Source organism: Ochlerotatus camptorhynchus, unplaced genomic scaffold (assembly GCF_037179485.1).
Source record: "Ochlerotatus camptorhynchus isolate MF236.1 unplaced genomic scaffold, CSIRO-AGI_Acam_v1.1 ptg000102l, whole genome shotgun sequence".
Lineage (NCBI taxonomy): Eukaryota > Metazoa > Arthropoda > Insecta > Diptera > Culicidae > Ochlerotatus > Ochlerotatus camptorhynchus.
In genome coordinates, this window is record NW_027040592.1 from 3,842,019 (window position 1) to 3,855,059 (window position 13,041).

The 13,041-nt window shown below is 44.6% G+C and overlaps 1 protein-coding gene across 1 annotated transcript; it reads left to right on the forward strand.

Moving 5' to 3' along the window:
* The first annotated feature begins 489 nt into the window (after positions 1-489).
* On the forward strand, positions 490-9,449 carry LOC135699067 (uncharacterized). The gene is made up of 3 exons (XM_065219241.1): positions 490-583; positions 1,783-2,966; positions 9,321-9,449. Exons 1-3 carry the CDS (start codon positions 490-492, stop codon positions 9,447-9,449), a joined length of 1,407 nt encoding a protein of 468 aa, XP_065075313.1.
* The last annotated feature ends 3,592 nt before the right edge of the window (positions 9,450-13,041 follow it).

Below are 13,041 nucleotides of genomic sequence, written 5' to 3' on the forward strand. Positions count from 1 at the left end.
CCTTCAATAATGTACCCCTCTAACCTGGGGTATTCGGCCCAAGTCCTACTAGACATAGATATAAGCGAATTTTGTCAAAAACAATGAACAATGAATTATTGGCTCCGTAAAGCTAACGCGATTGAGCTTTCCAAATAAACGAACAAGATAAATTCTTTCGCTTTGCCCTTTAACAAATTTACCGAAGACAGTGATTTTCTCGTTGTTGGGGATCTCGACTCGAAAGTTCAGGGTTGTACTTAAGAGCAAAACCAAAAATGTCATTTGTTCAGAACGCCAAAATAAGCGTTTTGACAAAGTTTGGTTCATATTGGTGACATCGACCACAGGTGGTGTATACAGGGTGAAAGTTAATTAATGTAAGCAATTGTAGTATCAAATGGGTTTGTCACATACATGTCAGCATATTTTTCTTTAGTCAGGACTACGGAAGTTATCAAACGAGTGAGAGAGCGAATTCAGCGGAATCCTTGTAAGTCTGGCCGTAAGATGGCCAAAGAACTCGGAATGTCGCAGCCAACGATCAGGAGTATTTTGAAAGATGATCTCGGATTGAATGCTAACAAAAAACAGCGGGTGCATGGTTTGACCGGAAAGCAAAAGATAGCTAGAGTCGAAAGATGTCGGAAACTGCTCAAACGGCACGGTGATTGTGAAATTCTGTTCCTGCTACAGGATCACCACAACCAGAAAAATGATCGGGTATATGCTGCATATCTTGCTGATATACCTCGTGACAAACTGGCTGTTCAATGGTTCCAGCATGTTTCTAGGGTGATGGTTTGGGGATGTTTCTCGAAAACATTGGAAGTTCCATTGCTGTTCATTGAACCTGGTGTTAAAATCAACAGTAAATATTACATCGATAATGTTTTGAAGAACCACTTGCTTCCCTTCGTCCAAAAACATTATAAGAATGCACCATACTGCTTCCAACAAGACTCTGCACCGTCCCATCAGGCAAAAGATACACAGGCTTGGTGTGAGGTCAATTTCCCGGATTTCATTTCGTCGAAAGAGTGGCCTGCCTCCTCATCCGATTTGAATCCTCTCGACTTCTTCGCATGGGGATACTTATTATTCGAACTAGGAAATACCAAGGGACTAACCGTGGAAACTTTGAAGCAACGTTGGTGAAAATATGGGACGAAATTCCTCAAGATATCGTGCGTGCCAGCTGTAACGATTTTCAAAAACGGATGCGGCTCGTAATTAAAGGAAAGGGAGAAAGATTTGAATACACGAAACAGGAAATACACTGAAAATTAAATTTCACATCATCTCTTCATTTTTATGACCATATACTTTACTGACAGGAATTACCTTTCACCCTGTACACCTGAACTGGAATGACCCATATGTATACTAGCGCCACGTAGTGGGAACATTCTGAAGGTATACCTCGATATAACGTAACTGTCACTTTTGACTTCCATCGCCGATTGCTCGCAAACGATAATTCAAACAAGCAAAGTAAGAACACCATCTGACAGATGAGATAATCCCCCATCTGTTCGTAATATTAATTTGTATGATTCAATTGTTATCAGGGAGATATTCACGATAGAAGCCCAAAGTGACAGTTAAGTTATATCGAAGTATACCTGAATTATCTTCTGAACAACTTTGCCGAAGACATTTACTTTCTATATCCCATGTTGTAACCAATTAAGTCAAATCCTACGTAGTATGGACACTAGACTGAGGCAAAATTTGAAATTTTCGCTCCACAGTGCTCAAACGGTTCCAAATTGGGTCCTGATTATCCTCCCAAAATTCCAGCCGACATAATTTCCCGTGGAATGATCCCACCGCAGCTACAATATGAATCGCTTTGGTTCAACGGTCCACATTGGCTAAAGTTGGACGAGCACAACTGGCCATCTGCTCATCAGATAGATGTAGAAGACTTCGACCTCTTGGATCTCGAAGCCAAGAGCATGGCGACAGCACTTCCAGTGGTAACTCCAAGCGATATCTTCAGCCTCAGATCATCGTATACACATCTCATACGACTGACTGCTTGGCTTCACAGATTCCGCTACAATTCGCAACCGGTGAACCGTGACAATCAACGGTGTGGTCCTCTCACAACGCTCGAACTGGAAGATGCTTTGCATGCGTTGGTCAAGCTCTCCCAACAAGAAAGCTTCTCGCTGGAGTTAGCTGATTTGACAAACGGTAGAGAAGTTCGAGAGTCGTCGAAGATTTCGTCACTACACCCGGAGCTCAAAGATGGAATACTCTGCGTTGGCGGCCGACTTCGCCACGCATCGATTGCGACCCGTCGCAAGCACCCGTATATCCTGGATCACCGTCATCCATTTACGTACATGGTCGTCGTTCACTACCATCGAAAGATGTTGCATGGTGGACAACAGCTCATGGTTTCGTCCGTTAGAGAGCGGTTCTGGCCAACAAACGCCCGGAACCTAGTGCGAAAGGTCATCCACGAGTGTGTACCATGTTTCAGAGTGAAGCCCAAGATTCAGGACCAGCTCATGGCGGATCTTCCCCCCGAAAGAGTCACCCCGTGTCCACCATTCCAGCGCGTAGGTGTGAATTACTGTGGCCCGTTCCAAGTGTCGTATCCGTACCGGCGCAATCGCCCGGTGAAAATCTTCATTGCTGTCTACGTCTGTCTAGTAACCAAGGCCGTTCACCTGGAACTAGCGTCAGACCTGTCCGCTCAGGGATTTATTGCAACCCTGAAGCGTTTCTCTTCCCGGCGAGGCAAGCCGGAGATCATAATGTGCGACAACGGAAGAAACTTCGTAGGTGCGAGACGACAGTTGGACGAATTACGTCGCCTGTTCAACAACCAGCAGTTCCAGGCATCCGTCGTCAGAAGTTCAGCTGAAGACCAGATTCAGTTCCGGTTTATTCCAGCGCGTTCTCCAAACTTCGGTGGACTGTGGGAATTGGCAGTCAAATCGTTCAAGCTGCTCCTCAAACGAACGATTGGCGTACACACTCCACTCTCCTGTACGACGAGATGCAGACGATCCTGACTCAAGTGGAAGCAGTATTGAACTCGCGACCACTCGGCCGCTCAGTAACGACCCGGACAACTACGAAGCGTTGACTCCCGGTCATTTCCTGATTCAGCGGCCTCTTACGGCAATACCAGAACCCGATCTGGATGGGATTCCTGAAAATCGTCTGTCAGCCTGGCAGAAAGCGCAGCGGTTCACGCAGCAACTGTGGAAGAAATGGTCGCATCTGTACTTGTCAGACCTCCACAATCGGACGAAGTGGACAGTAAGAAGGAACAACATAGTTGTTGGTACTATGGTTGTACTGAAGGAGGAGAATCAGCCGCCACTGAAGTGGCTACTGGGGCGTGTGACAGAGGTCCACGCAGGTCGTGATGGGAATGTTCGAGTCGTGACCGTCAAAACAACGGACGGTAGTTACCGCAGAGCAATCTCAAAGATTTGCGTACTACCGATTCGAGATAACGTCAATGCACATAACGGGGAGAACTAGGACTCCTCCAACGGCGGAGGTCGAAAGGCCTCCGCACACCAGTTAAGTTAATCGCATATTGTATTTTTCGTAAAAATAACCCCGCTCATTTTTCCCAGTCACGATTCGGCCTTTGTTTCGGTCTCCCGAAACAGTCTCAGCCGATAGTAAATCGAGCCAATCAATCCCTGTCAGTCGAGGTCTGTATAGTTTCGGTGGTGGTCAATTGCAACTGCATCTGCATCGCCCAGAGGGAGAAGTGCGCACTTCGTCCTCGTTGCACTACCAGTGGATGTCAGCAAGCATGGCCAGTTTGCACAGCGTTCACATCGAGTAGCAGCAGCACCGTTAATGCATCGGCAGATCCCAAGTCAACGTAGAAACAACCGAATCGTCAGTACGGGCAGTTTCACCGGTGCCAACAGGCACCCGCGGAGGCCACGGAGGCCTCCGTTCCAGGCAAGTCGTATTATGGTAATAAAAGTAAAAAAGCACCCTCTCATCTTTTTCAGCGACTTGGCCTGCATGTGCAGTCTGCACCACCATCGACATACATCGAAGCATTCCATCATTTCCGACGATAATTGCTCGTCCCAATTCCATGTCCGTTCCGTCACAAGTCCACGTCCGATGGCATCCAGTCCACCAGCGTAGTCTGGTCGAGTCCGTCTGCAAATCGTCCGACATCGACATCAGAACCAGTCCAAAACATGCAGCATCAAACATCGAATGTGAACCTGGAAAGAAATCAGCAATCATTCGAATCGATGGAAACCGTCCCGAATGTCATCAGTCAGAAATCGTTGAAACCGGACAGAATGGAAGTACCAGCCTACGGACAACTCCTGCTCCTGTACTGTCATCACATCAAGCAGTTTGCCAGGTATGTTGGTCCGGTTTTACTACTTTCTACTCCTGGATACTCCATTTTCGTTCCCACCATTCCGAGGTACACTACACCTAACTGCAACGATCGACAACGACATAACGGCGGAAATCCAGTGGTTTCTACAAAACAACAACAGCAGCAAGCGAAAAGAAGAGAAGATCGATTGTTTTGTGTTTATTTGTATGTAGTTGTTAGATGTTAATGTTTGTTAATGTTAGAGTAAGATAGAAGATTAAAATTGGGTATTTCAAGGCGGACGGCATATGTTAGAGCGAGAAGATAAAAGTATCGATGACACAGTTTCACATGTGCATCCCTAGATAGTTTGTATTGATCAGTTCACGAAGATTTGCCGCACTCTTCTCTCACCCGTAAGTTTTGACAGTTTTGGGTGGTTTGTTTTGGCTCCCATTCGTTGCTATCTCTTTTACTCAGAAGCAAAATGATAGGGAGCAAAAAGTGAGGTTAGGGACCGTGCACTGATCTATATGAGAGAGAATCTCTTCCGCCGGGTCGCTCTTGATTCCTATGTACACACAGCTGACGACCGATCGCTACCGATTAGGTCAGCTGTGTGGCACATAGGTACATAAAAATATCAGTTACAATAAACCGTCGCGGAGGAAACATCTCCTTAGTATTTTCGTCCAGTAATAAATGTACTTTTGTGTTCGCGTAATAAAATGTATTTTTGTTGTTTAAAACCGCGAGTTCTTTTATGTGTGTCCGAAAGATTTTCCGCGACGGGCGCGAACAAACTCCTTTAGTAAGAACCTGACTTCCCAAGTAACAATTTCGGTTTTATAAGGGTTCTGTACACCATCATTTAGACTTGTAGAATGCTTTAAAACCTCAATAAAACTTGCAATGTTACTTGGGTTGGCACAAACCATTTGAAGTTTATATGGAAATTGCCAAGGGGAAACCATAATTTCGGTTCATATCTATCTCAAAATTCACCAGTTCACTCTACTTTAGAAAATGATAGCTGAGCTTGTTGAAAATTTTCTCAGCTACAACTTTGTTCAAGGCAACATTGGTGTTTATGGCGCGTAGAATAGACGACAAAAATCATGGCTACTATGTCACACTGCAGAATACAGTGTTGCCCACAATACAGTTGCTTAATCTTACCATAAGATTATCAATCTCTTAAACAATTAATAAGTATTTAATTTGACGTTTGGCTGAAAAACAATTTTCTGCAAAGTTGTAGCTGATAAAAATTCCCATAAGAATAACAATAGAACTTGTTAACAGTACAATATGGAAAAAGGCTAGAAGATAATGAACAAAAAGTTTGGTTTTCCCATAGTAATTCCCATATAAACTTCAAATGGTTTGTACCAAGTCAGTTTCTTATCAAATGAGTTTAAACTTTCGGAGGCTTATCAGGACCTTATTTGAAACCGTTTGAACACTGTGGAGCGAAAATTTCAAATTTTGCATTAGTCTAATGGACATCGTTTACACGGTTTCCATTTACAGTTTTCCTGTTCGCCGCATTTTTTGGGGGTTCACTGTAGTCAAAGTTTAATTTGTTGACCGTGATAAAACCGAAACATTACTGTATCGGGTACCGAGAATTCTCATAGTTATAATAGTTCCCAATACAGCTAGAATACTTTCAGAGCAGCAGGAGGTTTCTCATGAGGCAACTAGACGAGAAAATGTCGGTATCTCCTGAGCTTCAAAAACTTCGGAAAATCAGCAAATTTGAAAGCTCCTGAAACTTTTTCAGGATTCTTGGAGCTCCATAAACATTCAGTAAATCCTCCTAAGTTGTGTACATTCAGGTTACATTGCATGTTCTACTGAGGTTTCAAAGCATTCTACAAGCCTATATCATGGTCTACAAAACCCTCATAAAACCAAAATTTATACCTGGGTATATTTTGATGTTCTCATAATGTGTCATCCGCCACATTAAACTGGCAAAAATCACGTCCTCAAATATGTTCGAATACCATTCTAATGCATGTGATTTTATAAAAATCACGGATCCAATTGAAATCACATTTCCAACCAATATTGACCAACCCATTACGGTAATCTCCGCCAAACTGCTGTTGACCTTCGCAATACTGCAACCCATTTCCTGCCAGCCAACCATCCATCCATCCAAACACTGCTCGTTAAACCTTCTTTCGTTTCGAATTTCATCCCCCTTAATTGACGTTGCGCAATGCCTCAGATGCTTTCTTTCTGCACTTATTAAAACCCCCTCGGTTGCCTTCTTCCAGCTGTTTTTCCCCTGCCAACCCACCCCATCCAGCAGTTGGGTAAATAAACTGAAAACGCAAATCCGCAAACGCAGCACCGAACCCGATTCTCGATTCGATCCCATCACTTGGTCGTCGAGATTATTTGTCTAGTTCGCGAAAAAAAAAATCCAGATCCAATTCCAGCAAATCATGCACGCTCTCTGATGGTGGACGACGAGATCATTGACTTGACCGCCACCTTCACGAATTGCCTGTTACCTCTCCTAGGTACCTTCCTAGTCCCAAAATCGCGCTCGCGAAAGTTGGAACGGGCAAAAGAGAAACGCTCGCGACTTGCTTCTAACGTCCATTTAAAAATGGCAAAGTTCTTTAATAGTACACAGAGGCCATCAGCATAGGGGAAAAAAAAAGAAAACAGTTTGCAGAAATTTAAATGCTTTCCATCATCGTTTTTTTTTGCGCTGCTTGAATTTGCACAAACACCGTATTTGATGGACCCCATTAGGTGAAATTCCCACAATCGCTTCTTGCGACCAGCTGAAACTCTGAAGTGGGTTTCAAGATTTTTTGTTTTCGGTGGTTTCCAGTGTGTGTGTGTATTTATGAATATTTTCTTATTTGGTTGATTTTCTATGTGAGGTCAAATTAAAAAAAAAAAGTCGGTCTGTGGGAGATGATCAATCACACGCACGAGGAAGAGAGTGCAACGGCAGCAGACGTTGATAATAAATTGCCAAGTCCTGCCGGTGGTGGTGCGCTTGATAGAAGGTAATAACGTTCAACGATTCCCCTCCGTTTGGTCCTCCGTGGTAAATGTAAAGCGCATTCCATGGCCTCTGGATGCAGAATGTGATTTTTCCTTTTTTTTTGGGAGAGAAATTGGTAGTACGACGACCAGATCGTGATGCGACAGCGAGATGCAACTTAGATAAGGAACACGAAAAGGATTGCCAGTCAGGCTGGGTTTCTCACCACTGTGGGGTCTCTGTCTCTCTCACCAGCCATCCTGTCCGGTGGCCTTCACTGGAAGGAACCCATCCGGAGCGGAGTGGAAAACTGGTTTCCAATTCGTCGACCAGCCCATTTTTTTTTCGGGATCCTCTGCGGTAGTGTTGCCAGATTTAGTGAATGCAGTTCGGACGCCCAGGTTTGCCATTTTTGCATTGCATCACATGACATACGTGGAACTTCGAACTAGAGTGATAAAAAGTGAAGTCATTTCACTATCCTTACTTTTGTTATAACTGGTATAACAGCACGTCAAAATCTAAGAGGAAGAGGACTTTGACTTTAAATGATCTTTATTTCTTGTATTTGTATGGTTTACATGTATTACTTATCAAGTGACACAGATGCGTCTTTTCAACTTTAGTTCTTTTGAATTTCAATTATTATTAATTACAGTTCCTAGTCCTATCAGGCCTGTTTTAAAAATGACCACCACTATTTACAACTACAACTAACCTACAACTACTATATACACCTAATCTACTAAATACAAATTGCTTATCAAAGCATGTTCTGATAAATTACATTTTTGTGCAAATTTAGTCTTAATTTCGTTGAATCTATTGAATCTATTTTGGCAATGCCTGTCTCTTCGTGTAAATTTGTTATTCTAGTGTCGAAAGGACGATCAAGTACCATCCTCAGCACTCTATTCTGAGCGACCTGAATTTTGTTCCTGTGAGTCTTCGCACATAATTCCCACACCGGAGCTGCGTAGAAGATCGCTATGACTTAGATACATCTTTGTTACTTCGGATGTCATTCATGACCCGTACTAGCTGGTGATTGGTGGAGTGCCCCTTCCTGAACCCGAACTGTTCCGGTAGGCAGTGATGGCATAATCCTCACTCAAATGATTTTGTTTCGCTCTCAAGGGCTCCCAATATCACGCATGATATTGGAACAAAATATCAAGCATGATATTGTTTTTACAAGCTCCTTTGATATTGCGAGACAATTCAGAACATGTAAAATTGCAGCCACGAGTTGACTTACCACAAAAATGATTCCTTTGCACATCGTTTTCTTAGAAAGAGAAAGCATAGTTTGCTATCTTTCTTTACGCTTCACAGATGGCAGACACGAAGTTACTGCTGCCAGCAGTGATGGAAGTTTCGTTTCGTTTTCGGATGTACAGCAAAAATCTTGAAGCTCAAACTCAACACAGTTTGGTGAGAATTGTAGCCGGGGAGTTTTGTTAGCATGATATCATAGCAACCGTATCACAGCTTGTAATATCATCGGCTGTTGTTTGCGTGTTGAGTTTTTGGTTTACGATACTCAAATGAGATTATGCACATTGGTGAGATTAGATCTTTTGATATTTTCACAACACTGCCGGTAGGACAATGTTGTTTTCCTCGACAAACTTGAGCAAACGATTGAGAATGAGTTTCTCGAACAATTTGCTCAGCGTTGAAAGGAGGCTGATTGGTGTGTAGCTTGAAGGCAATGTTGGATCCTTTCCGGGTTTGCGGATTGGTATGATTTTTGCTAACTTCCAGATGCTTGGAAAGTAGTGTAGTTCCAAGCATCTATTGAAGATAGCGGTTAGAAGAGACTGCACTTTTATGCTGAGTCTCTTCAAGATCAAGTTGAATATACCATCTGAGTTCGTTGAAGGCTACCGGCTTGGACAAGCCGGTATTTACCAGGAACAGGTCTAGCGTCGATGGGTTGCCCGCCGGTGAGATGAATGTTAGCTCATTCGAATACCAAACGGAGTACAGCACATGCTGAGAGTGGTCGAACAGCAGATGACCGTTCTGGTTCTGCCTGTAGTTCCGCCAGACCTCATGGTGGGCATTCAGATCTCCTCCAAATACGAAGCGGGAACCGGTACGGGTGATGGTGGATAGGTCCTTCTTGAATTTAGCCGCTAGTCCACTGCTGGCGGCACACTGTCGAGGGCAGTAGACGGCGATGAACTGGACGTTTCCAGTCGACGACTCCACCTCCACACCAAGGGCCTCGATGATAGAGGTGCGGATATGGGACAGAGTGTGGTATTTTATTCCTTTTTTGACGACGACCACAACACGCAACACGCAAGCCGAATAATGTTGTAGTCAGGCAACCAGAAACTGTCGCCGAACTTAAGGTGAGTCTCGGTAAGGAGCCCCACGTCGATGCTGTGCTTGTGGAGGAAGTCGGCAAGCTCAATCTCTTTTGCTTTTATAAGGCAAGCATTCCAGGTGATGATAGTTAGCGCTTTAGACGCCATACTGGGTGATGAACTTACCGAGGACTTGAATCTGCTCGGGCTTATTGCGGCACTTACGAAGAGCACCGGTAATGTAGACGAAGATTTCCATCAGTTCATCTGCTGAGAACAGATCGGGGTTGTTCTTTAGCGTTGGTGGTTGTCTCCAGAATCCAGGGGGAGGGAGTGGAGATCTATGTCCAAAAGAATCACCGGAAGCTTCTTGAAGGGCGCAAATTTGCTTGCCTTTGCTGGGGAGCTCGAAGAGGCGGGAAATCCTCCGTCCTGAATGCTGGGGTTTTGTCCTTCTTGCGTCCTGGTTGATTGTTGCTTGACGCCTGCTTTCGGATGCGTTTGAAGTCCTCACGTTTGGAGCAGTGTCTGTCTGAACCTTGATGTGCACCACCACAGTTGGCGCATTTTAACGCCACGGCTCCATCCACAGGGCAGTCAGAAGTGGCGTGTTCGTGAACGCAGTTGCTGCAGCGTGGCTTGAAGTTGCAGTTGCGAGTGCCGTGTCCGAAGTTCAGACATCGTTGGCACTGGGTCACATCGCGATGGCCTCCACGGTACGGCTCCCATCGTACGATGATGGAGTACATTGAGCGAATAGCATGCAGCGCATTCAGCGTCACCGTTCTCTTCTGGAAGTGTACCAGGGAAAGACAAGCCGGGTACGTCTTCACGTTTTCGTCTCTCCTAGTCATCCGAAAGGCAGCGATTGGGGCCAGCTTGTACCTCTTGATTTCAGCTTCGATCATCTTGAGGTCGACGTTTGGTAGACCCCTGATGACTACCTTGAAGGGCTTCTCACCGGGGATGTCATGCGTGAAGAATTCCGCCTTGGAATCCGTCAGATATTTAACGGCCACCTCGTGCTCCGCTTTCGTATGGAGCATCACCTTGGTGCCGATCCTGCCGAGCTTAAACTCAGCTGCAAATCCCAGCAATGAGAGATCGCCAATCAGCGTGTTGAGTGGTACTTGCTTCACCACCAGTGGAGGAAGCTTGACTTCGTCGTCGTCGCCGAAATCACCGATGTCGCTGGCGTTCGTCGCGGTAACATCGTCGCGTCCGCTCGTAACATCGGACTGTCCTTAGTTCTTTTTCCTCTTTTTTGTCCGCTTCACCGGGACTGGGTTGGTATTCCCAACATCGGTGGGAAGAGTAGCGTACCTATTTGAGGTAGGTACCGAGCTACCCTCATCACTGTTCTTCTTCTCCGCTTGGTCACGAAGTCTACTCCGGGAGTGCTGTCTTTTCATCACGCGATGCGACCGACAGTATATCTGCGAACGTTTGTTACAAACTATAGGTTTATCGAACAACTTGACAGAGCGAGCAAAGACCGAACTGTACTGCTTGACGTTCAAGCAGAGAATGCACTGCTAAACATGTCTGGTAACTCTATATATGCATTTAGATTAACATTCGAAGTGCCTCTTTTTTTACATATTCTGCACAAAACATACTTTCTGCCCCACCTCATTCATAAAAATCGACGGAAAATTCTGTGAAGGGTGAGCTATTTTGTGTGCACAATGTGTCAAAAAGGAGGGACTTCGAATATTAATCTAAATGCATATATAGAGGTACCAAACATGTGACATGTTTTGCATTGCATCCAGACATCATCAGACTAACTCGACGCCTTGAGAAGGACATCATCGCTGGCGACCTGAACACCAAACACCAGGCTTAAGGCAACAGTCGACGCAACCAAAACGGCACAATCCTGAACGGAGACCTGCAAGAGGCTCACTACACCATTGTAGTATATTCCCCAAATCTAGCAACACGGTCATTACCCGAGTGCTGCGATGCATATTTGATAAAACAAACAAATCAAGTATCAACGTATCATGAGGGCAAAGCACTGTGGTCGCCAACTGCACATATGCTTTGTAAGCAGTTGCGATATTTATTTGTACTTTGTTCTGATTGGACTTCCAGGCTGCTCCAAGAAGGTCACCATGCATGCGTGTACAATTGGATAGCTGAATAAATTCACTCTTGTTTTAGCCTTTTCCAAGGGAACATTTAATTGAGGGAACAGTCCCCTTCAACGAGTTACGTTACATGGCTATACCGTGAACAGTTTAAAGACATCTGGTGCTGTGAAGTTGAAAATTCACATTTTGCTAAAAACACACACGACAGATTCTGTCCGGAATAACTTTCGCTGCGAAGTTTATCGCAGTAAGAAATAAGTGCCTTAAATTGAATATGAAAGCGCTCAAATAAGTGCCTTAAAGTGAATATGAAAGCGCTCATAGTAATTCTAATGACCGTGTTGCTAGATTTGGGGAATATACTACACCATAATAGCGCCGGACTCTCCCACCCGCTTGAGACGGTCTGGCGTACACTCAACTATCGACATCTTCGTCAGCAACATGGGAGACAACATCTCGCAACCTGTGACCCGCCAGGAGCTGAGTTCGGACCACTATCCGGTGGTTGCCGATGTGGGCTCATCCGTCAACCGATTCCAAGCTTCCCGACGCAACTACCATCGCGTCAGCTGGGATCAGTTCCAACACTGTGTCGACTACGGTGTCCTTCCGGAGACGCCCGAAAACGTTGACCGGTATCTACGTTCCATCGAGGAGGCGATATCCCGGGCAGGGCTCTACAATTTCGAAGCTCTAAAATGAACTCGTGTTTTGTTTCTCTCATACATACGTGTTCGACGCTTCATTTCTATAACGCCTAGCTAGACTATCAGCAAGAAACGAAAATAAAAAAGAAGGACGCTTGGAAGGAAAGGCTGGCTGTGGAACTTCTCGTCGTTGCTTTGCTCATCGCTTTCAATGTAAATAACGTCGATTTTCTAGTTAAACGAACTTCATTATGGCTTTCAATCCCCTTTCACGAACACTCTATCGCCGCTCTTTCAATTTGTTTAAAATGCGTTATGTCCCGTTTTCGATCATTTTTTTAGATAAATATATGGATGGAAGATAAATTAGAAATATGACGTGTAATCTTCAAGTGTTTTGACGTGAGAAATGCTTTAAATGTGTTATTTCATTTTCCGTCATATACGTCATGAAACCTCTGTTGATGTGTTTCATGAAAGAGAAAACTATCAAAGTCGAGCGCTCTTTCGCTCATCCATTTCGACGAAGCTTGAAAGGAAGACCAATGGAGCGACGGGAGAAAGAGAGACAAGCGATTGAACATTTGTTTGTGCACGCCGACTGAGGTTCTAGAATGCTGCGAAGCTGTTCGACTTTAACAGAAAA

Bases quoted from the DNA above. Each gene is read 5' to 3' on its own strand.
- LOC135699067 (XM_065219241.1), top strand. From the start codon at position 490: ATGGCCAAAGAACTCGGAATGTCGCAGCCAACGATCAGGAGTATTTTG. The intron at 584-1,782 runs GTTTGACCGGAA...CCAAAATTCCAG, and splicing joins CAAAAAACAGCGGGTGCATG to CCGACATAATTTCCCGTGGA. The intron at 2,967-9,320 runs GTACACACTCCA...AACGGAGTACAG, and splicing joins TCCTCAAACGAACGATTGGC to CACATGCTGAGAGTGGTCGA.